Here is a 13958-nt window from a genome sequence, read left to right as displayed (position 1 = left end):
AAAAGCCCCAGAATCAAAAGACGTTCCTTTCAGAAGGAGATGAGGAGGAATTTCTTCAGCCAGAGGGTGGTGAATCTGTGGAATTCTTTGCCACACAGACGGCTGTGGAGGCCACAAGTCAGTGGATATTTTTAAGGCAGAGATAGATAGATTGTTGATTAGTACGGGTGTCAGGGGTTATGGGGAGAAGGCAGGAGAATGGGGTTAGGAGGGAGAGATAGATCAGCCATGATTGAATGGCAGAGTAGACTTGATGGGCCGAATGGCCTAATTCTGCTCCTATGACATGAACTTTAGAAACATAGAAATTAGGTGCAGGAGTAGAGGCCATTCGGCCCTTCGAGACTGCACCGCCATTCAATATGATCATGGCTGATTTGATTTACCCATTTGCATTCCATTGATTAATTATTTCCACGTACCTGTTCGTACCTCTCATCCTTCTATGTCACAAAAACATTTAAATTTAAATTTCAAGTTTAATTTTCTTGCAGAACTTTTTTTTTTAAAGAGGATGATGAAGAATTGTGGAGGAAATGCTCCTCCTACTGGTTGATCCACTGCCCTCTCACCATCTAACTTTGTGAAAAGTCGCCCGCAATTCACTCAAATGATGGTGGTGCAGCGGTAGAGTTCCCTGACTACTGTACGGTGCTGTTTGTGTGGAGTTTGCACGTTCTCCCCGGGACCTGCGTGGGTTTTCTCCGGGTGCTTCGGTTTCCTCCCAAACTCCAAAGACGTGCAGGTTTGTGGGTTGATTGGCTTGGTGTAAATGTAAAATCCATGTGCAAACATAGAGCTAGTGAACGGGTGATCGATGGACAGCATGGGTCAAATCCATACGGCAAATCGAAAGATAGAAACATAGACAATAGGTGCAGGAGTAGAGGTCATTCGGCCCTTCGAGCCTGCACCATTCGCCATTCAATATGATCATGGCTGATCATCCAACTCAGTATCCCGTCCCTGCCTTCTCTCCATACCCCCTGATCCCTTTAGCCACAAGGGCCACATCTAACTCCCTCTTAAATATAACCAATGAACTGTGTGGCCTCAACTACCTTCTGTGGCAGAGAGTTCCACAGATTCACCACTCTCTGTGTGTGAAAAAAGAAATTCTCATCTCGGTCCTAAAAGACTTCCCCCTTATCCTATAGATCTTATAGAAACTTACAAAATTCTTAAGGGGTTGTACAGGCTAGGTGCAGGAAGATTGTTCCTGATGTTGGGGAAGTCCAGAACAAGGGGTCACACAGTTTAAGGATAAGAGGGAAATCTTTTAGGACCGAGATGAGAATTTTTTTTTCACACAGAGAGGGCCACATCTAACTCCCTCTTAAATATAGCCAATGAACTGTGGCCTCAACTACCTTCTGTGGCAGAGAATTCCACAGATTCACCACTCTCTGTGTGTGTGTGAAAAAAAATGTTTTTCTCATTTTGGTCCTAAAAGATTTCCCCCTTATCCTTAAACTGTGTGTGTGGCCCCTTGCCCTGGACTTCCCCAACATCGGGAATGAATGGTCCCTGAAGGTCCGGTCCCACGTGCATGCGACTGCATGCGGCAAGCGCGACCTAACGTGGTTGCTTGAGGCGTAAGGGCCTCGCGGGGCCGGTCCCACTTCGATGGCCGGAGTTGTGCGGAGCTGGTCCCGACATCGTGCGAGCGGGCGGGGCTCCGAGAAACTGACCGCGTGCAAAAATTCCGCGCGACCTCGTACGTCACGCGCGAACTTCGCTGGAACTTCACGTCACTCACTCGACCTCCGCGTGGCCCTGGTTAGGTTGTGCTTGCCGCATGGAGCGTGGGACCGGCCCTTAAGACTGATGGTGAATGATGAGAGATCTCGCCCCATCCTATTCCCAATTTCATTCACGATTACACCCAATATTCATCCTGCGTTGACACGACTTTCCGTAACAAGCCCGCTCTGTTTCCTGCCGCAACTCGTTATAGTCTTGAATGTTGAATCTTGCTGACTGGTTGCATCGAGGCTTGGTTCGGCAACTTGAGCGGAAAATACTACAGAAAGTAGTAAACACTGCCCAGTCCATCATCGGCTCTGACCTCCCTTCCATCGAGGGGATTTATCGCAGTCGCTGCCTCAAAAAGGCTGGCAGCATCATCAAAGACCCACACCATCCTGGCCACACACTCATCTCCCCGCTACCTTCAGGTAGAAGGTACAGGAGCCTGAAGACTGCAACGTCCAGGTTCAGGAATAGCTACTTCCCCACAGCCATCAGGCTATTAAACCTGGCTCGGACAAAACTCTGAACATTAATAGCCCATTATCTGTTATTTGCACTTTATCAGTTTATTTATTCATGTGTGTATATATTTATATAATGGTATATGGACACACTGATCTGTTCTGTAGTCAATGCCTACTATGTTCTGTTGTGCTGAAGCAAAGCAAGAATTTCATTGTCCTATCAGGGACACATGACAATAAACTCACTTGAATCTTGAATTCAGCCCCAGAGTCCGAGACCCTTCGTTCTAATCTGAATTCCCCCATCACCTGTTTTATCTTGCAATAGACAGACACACAATGCTGGAGTAACTCAGCGGGACAGGCAGCATCTCTGGAGAGAAGGAATGGGCGACGTTTTGGGTCAAGACTCTTCTTCAGACTGAGAGTCAGAGGAGAGGGAGAATAGAGAGAGATATGGAAGGGCAAGGTGTGAAAAGGCCAGATCTAAGCAGATGGTGATGAGGAAATGTAGATTGGTTCATTGTTAGATGAGGGGAAGCTGACAATGAGGTGTTTGATCACTAACATTTAACCAGGGGGACTAGAACGGAGAACAGAGGAAGGGTTTCGTCCCGAAACGTTGCCTATTTCCTTCGCTCCATAGATGCTGCTGCACCCGCTGAGTTTCTCCAGCATTTTTGTCCACCTAGTCGGAGAATTAGGGTGGGGGAGGGATGGGGAGAGAGGGAAAGCACTGATGGGCCAAATGGCCTCCTTCTATGTGCAGGGAGGAATTTCAGATGCTGGTTTAAACAGAACCTCTACACATAGGAGGCTGCTGGTCGGATCTGGAGCAGCCACAATCCCATCTACTGAAGACTTGTCTATTCCCTAAACTTCACTGCGATCTTCACAAGACCTTTGGTTGAGGGCTCAGAGTCCAGTTGGCTCCAGAATCGGCCTGGGTTTGGGACTCAAGTCCTGGAGTGGAGCTCGGACCATGGACCACGTGAGATGATGCAAGGTCCATCAAGAATTGGGCCAAGTTTGACCTTGAGGGAGGAGGTTGGAAGGGTGTCAGGAGAAGAGGTTGATGGAATATTTCACCACCATTTCCAGGGGCATCTTCCTCAGAGAGGTTCACTGCCCCACAGGGAGAGGGGAAGCAGTGTCCATCTTGGTGAGGTCAGTTGCATCCATCCACTTCCTGCTTCATCCAAACTCCAAGTATTCCTGGGGTTTTTTAAACCTGCCTTTCCTCCTTCCCCCATTTACCCCCTGAAATCCTCCCCTTTTTAGCCCACAAGGGCCCCCACATCTAACTCCCCCCCCCCTTCTTTAAAAAATTATAGCCAATGAAACCTTGTGGGGGGGGCCTCAACAACTTACCCCTCTTTTGTTTTGGGCAGAGATTTTTTTTTTTTTTTTTTTTTTTTGCAGTTTTTTCCCACAAGATTCCCCCCTCTCTGTGTGACAAAAAGAAATTCGGATCTGGTTCCTAAAAGACTTGTCCCCCTTATCCTATAGATCTTATAGAAACTTACAATATTCTAAGGGGGGACAGGCTAGATTGCAGGAAGGTTGTTACCGGATGTTGGGGAAGTCCCAGAAACAAGGATGGTCTCCACGTAGTTTAAGGATAAGGGGGAAATCTTTTAGGACCGAGATGAGACTATGTTTTGTTCACACAGAGATGGGCACATCTAACAGTCCCTCTTAAATATCAACAAGGAACTGTGGCCTCAACTACCTTCTGTGGCAGAGAATTCCACAGATTCACCACTCTCTGTGTGTGAAAAAAAATTTGTTTCTCATCTCGGTCCTAAAAGATTTCCCCGTTGTACTTAAACTACGACCCCTTGTTCTGGACTTCCCCAACATCGGGAACAATCTTCCTGCATCTAGCCTGTCCAACCCCTTAAGAATTTTGTAAGTTTCAATGAGATCCCCCCTCAATATTCTAAATTCTAGCGAGTACAAGCCGAGTCTATCCAGTCTTTCTTCACATGAAAGTCCTGCCATCCCAGGAATCAGTCTGGTGAACTTTCTCTGTACTCCCCTCTATGGCAAGAATGTCTTTCCTCAGATTAGGAGACCAAAACTGTACGCAATACTCCAGGTGTGGTCTCACCAAGACCCTGTACAACTGCAGTAGAACCTCCCTGCTCCTATACTCAAATCCTCTATGGCAAGAATGTCTTTCCTCAGATTAGGAGACCAAAACTGTACGCAATACTCCAGGTGTGGTCTCACCAAGACCCTGTACAACTGCAGTAGAACCTACCTGCTCCTATACTCAAATCCTCTATGGCAAGAATGTCTTTCCTCAGATTAGGAGACCAAAACCATGTTTGGGAACCGGGAAGTTAGGTAGGTTTTGGCGGACTGAGCGGAGTTGTTCAGGGAGACAATCGCAGAGCCTGTGCTTGGTCTCACCGATATACAGGAGTCCACACCAAGGCCACTGTGTATCGGATATAGTAGCGTTGAGGGCCAAAGGGCCTGTTCCCGTGCTGTACTATCGTACGGTAGACACAAAATGCTGGAGTAACTCAGCAGCATCTCTGGAGAGAAGGAAGGGGTGATGTTTTGGGTCTGCAGTCTGTACTGTTCTATGCCCGCTGGTCTGAGTGGCTATGGGGACTGATGTCTGATTCCTGGTCCAGGTGCGGACAGCTGTGGTGGTCGGGACCCCGGACTACATCTCGCCGGAGATCCTGCAAGCTCTAGAAGACCCCACGGCAACATATGGGGCGGAGAGCGACTGGTGGTCTCTGGGGGTCTGTGGCTACGAGATGCTGTTTGGACAAACGCCGTTCTATCACCGATCTCTGTCGAGAACCTACGCGAACATCATCCATCACAGGGCAAGTCGATACACAATACACAATAGGTGCAGGAGTAGAGGCCATTCAGCCCTTCGAGCCAGCACCATTCGCCATTCAATATGATCATGGCTGATCATCCCCAATCAGTACCCCGTTCCTGCCTTCTCCCCTGACTCCGCTATCTTTAAGAGCCCTGTCTAGCTCTCTCTTGAAAGCATCCAGAGAACCGGCCTCCACCACCTGAAGCAGAAAGCCATACAGCACGGAAATACGCCCTTCGTCCCAACCTGTCCATACTATCCGAGATGCCACAGCACTCTGTGAAACGTCACCTATCCATGTTCTCCACAGATGCTGCCTGACCCGCTGAGTTACTCCAGATTTTTGTGCCTATATTGGGCTAGATTTTTCTGCTTTAGTTTAGAGATCCAGCACGGAAACAGGCCCTTCGACCCATCGAGTCCATGCCGGCCCGTACACAATAGTTCTATATAATCCCACTCTCTCATCCACACCCTACACATTATGGGCGGTGTACAGATTAACCTACGAACCTGCACGTCTTTGGGATGTGGGAGGAAACCGGAGCACCCGGAGAAAACCCACACAGTCACAGAGAGAGAACATGCGAACTCCACATGGAAAGCAACCGAGGTCGGGATCGAACCGGGGTCTCAGGCGCTGTAAGGCAGCGACACTTCTGTGACCCTTCTCTCTCCCCTCCCCCCCCCCCCCCCCCCCAATCCTTCAGGAGAGCTTTCGATTCCCGGATCCGGAGTGGGGAGTAACGGAGGAAGCGAGGAGATTCATCCGGGCGTTGGTTTGCGACAGGGAGGAGCGTTTGGGTCGGGGGGGACTTCAGGATTTCACCCTGCACCCATTCTTCAGCAACATCGCCTGGGACCACTTGGGTCAGTGTGAGCCCCCCTTCCTCCCCACCATCTCCAACGCCACCGACACCTCAAACTTCGACGTGGAGGAAGAGACCTTCAGCGCTCCAGTGAGTAGCAAAACCCGCAAACTCCACACAAACAGCACCGGAGATGAAAGTCGGCATGCAGGTGCAGCAGGCAGTGAAGAAAGCCAATGGTATGTTAGCATTCATAGCAAAAGGATTTGAGTCTAGGAGCAGGGAGGTTCTACTGCAGTTGTACAGGGTCTTGGTGAGACCACACCTGGAGTATTGCGTACAGTTTTGGTCTCCTAATCTGAGGAAGGACATTCTTGCCATAGAGGGAGTACAGAGAAGGTTCACCAGACTGATTCCTGGGATGTCAGGACTTTCATATAAAGAAAGACTGGATAGACTCGGCTTCTACTCTCTAGAATTTAGAAGACTGAGGGGGGATCTTATAGAAACTTACAAAATTCTTAAGTGGTTGGACAGGCTAGATGCAGGAAGATTGTTCCCGATGTTGGGGAAGTCCAGAACAAGGGGTCACACAGTTTAAGGATAAGGGGGAAATCTTTTAGGACCGAGATGAGAATTTTATTTTCCACACAGAGAGTGGTGAATCTGTGGAATTCTCTGCCACAGAAGGTAGTTGAGGCCACACAGTTCATTGGCTATATTTAAGAGGGAGTTAGATGTGGCCCTTGTGGCTAAAGGGATCAGGGGGTATGGAGAGAAGGCAGGGATGGGATACTGAGTTGGATGATCAGCGGAGGAAGGGATGAGATTTCGGGTCGAGATCCATCTTTTTCACACTGCAACTCCCAGTCAGATGAAGGGTCTCGACCCGAAACGTCACCACTCCTTCTCTCCAGAGATGCTGCCTGTCCCGCTGAGTTACTCCAGCATTTTGTATCTGCCGTCTGTACCTGTTCTATGCCCCACTCTTTGCAACACAGGCGGACTAGCTTTGATTTTCTCGTTGTTTCCTCCTAGCTGGTTACACGTCCCGTTACCCTTGACGACATCCCTGGAATCTACCTTCCTTTTGTTGGCTTCACCTTCTCTGGTCCCAGGTAAGGAACAAATCCGCAAACTCTCTCCTCTCCTGCCAGATCTGTAGCTATTTCCTTCGCTCCATAGATGCTGCTGCACCCGCTGAGTTTCTCCAGCTTTCTTGTCTACCTTCGATTTTCCAGCATCTTAAACAGATCAGTAGTTTAGTTTGGTTTAGTGGTACAGCACGGAAAGAGGCCCGTCAGCCCACCCAGTCTCCCCGCACACCAGTTCTATCCCACGCGAAAATCCGGCGACATTTTCCTGAAGCCAATTAACCTACAAACCTGCACGTCTTTGTGGAGTGTGGGAGGAAACCGGAGCGCCCGGAGAAAACCCACGCAGGTCACGGGGAGAACCTGCAAACTCCGTACAGACAGCACGGACCCAGGTCTCTGGCGCTGTGAGGTAGCGGTTCTACCCGATGCATCACCTTGCCGCCCAAAGGTGTAGAATCGGGGGGGGGGGGGGAGATTAGGGTGGGAGGGGGGGGGGTGGGGAGGGGGGGGAGGGGAGGATGAGTCTCAGAGACAGGGGAGGAGGTTAGGGTGGGGGGGTGGGGGGGGGGGGGAGAGGGGGGGGAGGGGGTGAGAGGGGGGGGGAGTGAGGGAGTGGGGGGATGGGGAGGATGAGTCTCAGAGACAGACAGGGGGGGGTGTTATGCAGAACTGAGGCCCGGAATAACTGAAGCCCTCCGCTGCTAAAGGTCATAGGGACGGAATTAGGCCATTCAGCCCATCAAGTCTACTCGCCCATTCTATCACAGCTGACCTGTCCCTCCACCTCCCCCTAGGCAGGGAGATACGACCGAGATCGAGACCAGACTGGACGCCCGAGCGGGGGGAACGTCCCAGCTCCCGGGCGGTGGTGGGGAACCCGCCCCAAACACAGAGGTAAGGCAACAGCAACAGGCGTGAGGGCCATTCAGCCCTTCCTGTCCCTTCCGGCATTGGAGCGAGACACAAAACTCTGGAGCAGCTCAGCGGGACAGGCAGCATCTATGGAGAGAAGGAACGGGTGACGTTTCGGGTCGAGACCCTTCTTCAGACCGAGAGTCAGGGGAGGGGGAACAGAAAGAAAGATATGCAGCAACGATGATTTAGGAAAAGTGGAGCCCACAAAGGTCCATTGTTGGCTTTGGGAAAGGTGATAACGAGTGGATACAAACAGCAGGATAGGACGCGGAAACAGGCCCTTCGGCCCACCGAGTCCGTGCCGACCAGCGATCCCCGCACACTAACACTACCCTACACACACTAGAGATAATTTGACATTTACACCAAGCCAATTAACCTACAAAGCTTCACGTCGTTGGAGTGTGGGAGGAAACCGAAGGTCTCGGAGAAACCCACGCAGGTCACGGGGAGAACGTGCAAACTCCGTACAGACAGCGCCCGTAGTCGGGATCGAACCTGCGACTCTGTAGGTCCACCGCCACCTAGGGAAGGGCAAGGGCCACTGCAACCCCGTCGTGCAGGTCAGCAGCGCCATCGTGTGTCGGGACCCGAAACTGCGACGCCCAACATAGTTGAGAGTTGAAACATAGACAATAGGTGCAGGAGTAGAGGCCATTCGGCCCTTCGAACCTGCACCGCCATTCAATGTGATCATGGCTGATCATCCAACTCAGTATCCCATCCCTGCCTTCTCTCCATACCCCCTGATCCCCTTAGCCACAAGGGCCACATCTAACTCCCTCCTAAATATAGCCAATGAACTGTGGCCTCAACTACCCTCTGCGGCAGAGAGTTCCAGAGATTCACCACTCTCTGTGTGAAAAAAGTTCTTCTCATCTCGGTTTTAAAGGATTTCCCCTTATCCTTAAGCTGTGACCCCTTGTCCTGGACTTCCCCAACATCGGGAAGCAATCTTCCTGCATCTAGCCTGTCCAACCCCTTAAGAATTTTGTAAGTTTCTATAAGATCCCCTCTCAATCTCCTAAATTCTAGAGAGTATAAACCAAGTCTATCCAGTCTTTCTTCATAAGACAGTCCTGACATCCCAGGAATCAGTCTGGTGAACCGTCTCTGCACTCCCTCTATGGCAATAATGTCCTTCCTCAGATTTGGAGACCAAAACTGTACGCAATACCCCAGGTGTGGTCTCACCAAGGCCTCCACTGCCTTCTGTGGCAGAGAGACTAGGAGCAGCAGATGAGTTAAACACAAAAGGTACACAAAAAATGCTGGAGTAACTCAGCGGGTCAGGCAGCATCTGTGGAGAACATGGATAGGTGACGTTTCACAGAGTGCTGGAGTAACTCAGCGGGTGCAGCAGCATCTATGGAGCTAAGGAAATAGGCAACGTTTCGGGCCGAAACCCTTCCGGGTTTCTGCCCGAAACGTTGCCTATTTCCAGAAGGGTTTCGGCCCGAAACGTTGCCTATTTCCTTAGCTCCATAGATGCTGCTGCACCATAACTCAGTGGGTCAGGCAGCATCTGTGGAGAACATGGATAGGTGACGTTTCACAGAGTGCTGGAGTAACTCAGCGGGTCAGGCAGCATCTGTGGAGAACATGGATAGGTGACGTTTCACAGAGTGCTGGAGTAACTCAGCGGGTGCAGCAGCATCTATGGAGCTAAGGAAATAGGCAACGTTTCTGGCCGAAACCCTTCCGGGTTTCGGCCCGAAACGTTGTCTATTTCCAGAAGGGTTTCGGCCCGAAACGTTGCCTATTTCCTTAGCTCCATAGATGCTGCTGCACCATAACTCAGTGGGTCAGGCAGCATCTGTGGAGAACATGGATAGGTGACGTTTCGGGTCGAGACCCTTCTTCAGACAGAATGTGGTGAGTGATAGGCAGATACAAGAGGGGGAGGTTGATAGGGAGATGGCTGGACTTCTTCAGACTGTTTGGGGGGGGGGGGGGTGGGAAGAAGCTGGGAAAGGGGGAGATGCAGGGCAAAACGTGGTTGGTAATAAATTCTAGCACAGTTGGAACTGCCGATGTATCAATGCCGGATCTTCCATTTCCTCTCTCCAGGACCTGGTTTTCCAGCAGGGTCAGTCCCTGCAGACAGCACTGGGGGACAGTCCACTCCTACAGGCCGGAACTGAAGTCTGGCTTCTCAACGCGGAGACTGGTGACGTTACAACTGAGCGGTAAGCAGCGCTATCCACGGGGATCTCAGGCTGCCTGTGAAAGTATCTGCAGTTTCTCATAGGGAGGTTCTACTGCAGTTGTACAGGGTCTTGGTGAGACCACACCTGGAGTATTGCGTACAGTTTTGGTCTCCTAATCTGAGGAAAGACATTCTTGCCATAGAGGATTTGAGTATAGGAACAGGGAGGTTCTACTGCAGTTGTACAGGGTCTTGGTGAGACCACACCTGGAGTATTGCGTACAGTTTTGGTCTCCTAATCTGAGGAAAGACATTCTTGCCATAGAGGATTTGAGTCTAGGAGCAGGGAGGTTCTACTGCAGTTGTACAGGGTCTTGGTGAGACCACACCTGGAGTATTGCGTACAGTTTTGGTCTCCTAATCTGAGGAAGGACATTCTTGCCATAGAGGGAGTACAGGAAGGTTCACCAGACTGATTCCTGGGATGTCAGGACTTTCATATGAAGAAAGACTGGATAGACTCGGCTTGTACTCGCTAGAATTTAGAAGACTGAGGGGGGATCTTAAAGAAACTTACAAAATTCTTAAGGGGTTGGACAGGCTAGATGCAGGAAGATTGTTCCCGATGTTGGGGAAGTCCAGAACAAGGGGCCACACACACAGTTTAAGGATAAGGGGGAAATCTTTTAGGACCGAGATGAGAAAAACATTTTTTTTTCACACACAGAGAGTGGTGAATCTGTGGAATTCTCTGCCACAGAAGGTAGTTGAGGCCACACAGTTCATTGGCTATATTTAAGAGGGAGTTAGATGTGGCCCTTGTGGCTAAAGGGATCAGGGGGTATGGAGAGAAGGCAGGTACAGGATACTGAGTTGGATGATCAGCCATGATCATATTGAATGGCGAATGGTGCAGGCTCGAAGGGCCGAATGGCCTCTACTCCTGCACCTATTGTCTATGTTTCTACAGCAACTCAGCCACACAAAAGAACTGCAGATGCTGGCATCTTGAGCTAAATACAAAGTGCTGGAGGAACCAGCGGTTCAAGCAGCATCAAGGGAGGGAATGTATAGGATAAAGTTCCTGTCCAGATACACACAGTGGCACAGCGGTAGAGTTGCTGCCGTTCAGCGCTTGCTGTCTGTACGGAGTTTGCACGTTCTCCCCGTGAGTTTTCTCCAAGATCTTCTGTTTCCTCCCACACTCCAAAGACGTGCAGTTTTGTAGGTTAATTGGCTTGGTGTAAATGTAAAAACTGTCCCTAGTGTGTGTGTGTGTAGGATAGTGTTAGTGTGCGGGGATCGCTGGTCGGCACAGACTCAGAGGGCCGAAGGGCCTGTTTCCGCGCTGTATCTCTAAACTAAACTAAACATGACCTGAAAACATTTTGAGTTTTGCTCACCATGTTATAGGCAATATGATGTCAAGCTTGAAAGGGTTAATTTACGAGGATGTTGCCAGGACTAGAGGGTGTGAGCTATAGGGAGAGGTTGAGTAGGCTGGGTCTCTATTCCCTTGGAGCGCAGGAGGGTGAGGGGTGATCTTATAGAGGTGTACAAAAACACAAGGGAAATAGATCGGGTAGATGCACAGAGTCTCTTGCCCAGATAATCGAGGACCAGAGGACAGAGGTGCTAGGTGAGGGGGGGAAAGATTTACTGAGAGGTAACCTTTTTTTTATACAAAGGGTGGTGGGTGTATGGAACGAGATGCCGGTGGAGGTAGTTGAGGCTGGGACTATTGCAACATTTGAGAAACAGTTAGACAGGTAAATGGACAGGTAGGTTGAGAGGGATAAACAGGCAGGTAACTCTAGTGTAGATGGGGCATGTTGGTTGTCACAGGCAAGTTGGGCCGAAGGGCCTGTTTCCGCGCTGTATCTCTAAACTAAACTACCAGCCCACCCTGTTACACAAGCCACTCCTCATCCTGGTGACTTATTACAATCTTCCCATCCACCCTCTTTGCGCTTTGTAGAAAGGAACTGCAGGTGCTGGTTTAAGCCGAAGATAGGCACTAAAAGCTGGAGTAACTCTGCGGGTTAGACAGCATCTCTGGAGAGAAGGAATGGGTGACATCTCGACCCAAAACGTCACTCATTCCTTCTCTCCAGAGATGCTGCCAGTCCCGCTGAGTTACCCCAGCGATCTGTGCCTTTACCATCCTCCATTCCTCTCTAATAAACACCCACCTCTCCTCTTCCTCACACCGCAGGCTCCTGGTTGAAGCCAGCAACAGAAACAGGGAATTGGAAGCAGAAATCAACAGTTTGAAGAAGGAGATTGAAGTACTGAGAGTTAGACTGAGCCACGGCAAGTACCAGAAGATTTGTTATTAGCCTTAAGCGTTGGGATAGTCCCAGCCTCAACTACCTCCTCCGACAGCTCGTTCCACTCACCCACCACCCTTTGTGTGAAATTAAAAAAAAAAAATTCTCCTGGGGTTCCTATTAAATCTTTTCCCCTTCATCTTAAACCTCTGCCCTCTGCTCCCCGATTCACCAACTCTACCAGATCTACCCCCCTCATGATATTATACACCTCTATAAGATCACCCCACATTGACCAGTCCTCCACGGCATATAGTCCTATGCGACCCAACCTCTCCCTATAGCTCAGACCCGACAGTCCTGGCAACATCCTATTGAATATTAAATTGTTCCCCACTCACCTTGAACCCATGTCCCAGTGTCCTTGAATGTCCTACTCAGGTGGTGAAAGACAATACACATCAGGTGCAGGGGTAGAGGCCATTCGGCCCTTCGAGCCAGCACCACCATTCAATGTGATCGTGGCTGATCATCCCCAATCAGTACCCCGTTCCTGCCTTCTCCCCTGACTCCGCTATCTTTAAGAGCCCTATCTAGCTCTCTCTTGAAAGCATCCAGAGAACCGGCCTCCACCGCCCTCTGAGGCAGAGAATTCCACAGACTCACAACTCTCTGTGAGAAAAAGTGTTTCCTCGTCTCCATTCTAAATGGCTCAGCCCTTATTCTTAAACTGTATGTGTGTGGCCCCTGGTTCTGGACTCCCCCAACATCGGGAACATGTTTCCTGCCTCTAGCGTGTCCAAACCCTTGATAATCTTATATGTTTCGATGAGATGCCCTCTCATCCTTCTAAACTCCAGAGTGTACAAGCCCACAGCCGCTCCATTCTCTCAGCATATGACAGTCCCGCCATCCCGGGAATTAACCTGGTGAACCTACGCTGGGCTCCCTCAATAGCAAGAATAAAAAGACTGAATTCACCCATGATCATATTGAATGGCGAACGGTGCAGGCTCGAAGGGCCGAATGGCCTCTACTCCTGCACCTATTGTCTATGTTTCTATGTTTCTATGTCTCTCCCCTGTGTTCCATTCTTCTCCCGATGTTGCTTCTCTCTTCCTGCACGAAGGCCTTTCACTGTACCTCGTTACACCTAACTCTGGAGCGCAGAAGGTTAAGGGGGGACCTGATAGAAGTCTTTAAAATGATGAGAGGGATAGACAGAGTTGATGTGGACAAGCTTTTCCCTTTGAGAATAGGGAAGATTCAAACAAGGGGACATGACTTCAGAATTAAGGGACAGAAGTTTAGGGGTAATATGAGGGGGAACTTCTTTACTCAGAGAGTGGTAGCGGTGTGGAATGAGCTCCCAGTGGAAGTGGTGGAGGCAGGTTCATTGGTATCATTTAAAAATAAATTGGATAGGCATATGGATGAGAAGGGAATGGAGGGTTATGGTACGAGTGCAGGCAGGTGGGACTAAGGGGAAAAAAATTTGTTCGGCATGGACTTGTAGGGCCGAGATGGCCTGTTTCCGTGCTGTAATTGTTATATGGTTATATGGTTATATGGTTACACATGACAATAAACTGAACTGAACTGAAATGATCCAAGGAATAGAATCCTAGTCGCAAATCTTTCCTGCACCCCC

General features: G+C 49.8%; 1 protein-coding gene across 1 annotated transcript; it reads left to right on the top strand.

The window, feature by feature from the left end:
* The first annotated feature begins 3198 nt into the window (after window positions 1–3198).
* Window positions 3199–7971, top strand: LOC129714047 (serine/threonine-protein kinase MRCK alpha-like). Its single transcript, XM_055663504.1, has 5 exons — window positions 3199–3207; window positions 4865–5065; window positions 5778–6026; window positions 6915–6994; window positions 7768–7971. The coding sequence occupies exons 1-5, from the start codon at window positions 3199–3201 to the stop codon at window positions 7889–7891; spliced, it is 663 nt and encodes a 220-aa protein (XP_055519479.1). The 3' UTR covers window positions 7892–7971.
* Window positions 7972–13958: the final 5987 nt, after the last annotated feature.

Source organism: Leucoraja erinacea, chromosome 38, assembly GCF_028641065.1.
Source record: "Leucoraja erinacea ecotype New England chromosome 38, Leri_hhj_1, whole genome shotgun sequence".
Classification (NCBI taxonomy): Eukaryota; Metazoa; Chordata; class Chondrichthyes; order Rajiformes; family Rajidae; genus Leucoraja; species Leucoraja erinaceus.
This window is presented reverse-complemented; position numbering and strand designations above follow the sequence as displayed.

Bases quoted from the DNA above. Each gene is read 5' to 3' on its own strand.
- LOC129714047 (XM_055663504.1), top strand. The intron at 5,066-5,777 runs GCAAGTCGATAC...CCAATCCTTCAG, and splicing joins CGAACATCATCCATCACAGG to GAGAGCTTTCGATTCCCGGA. The intron at 6,027-6,914 runs GTGAGTAGCAAA...GTTTCCTCCTAG, and splicing joins AAGAGACCTTCAGCGCTCCA to CTGGTTACACGTCCCGTTAC.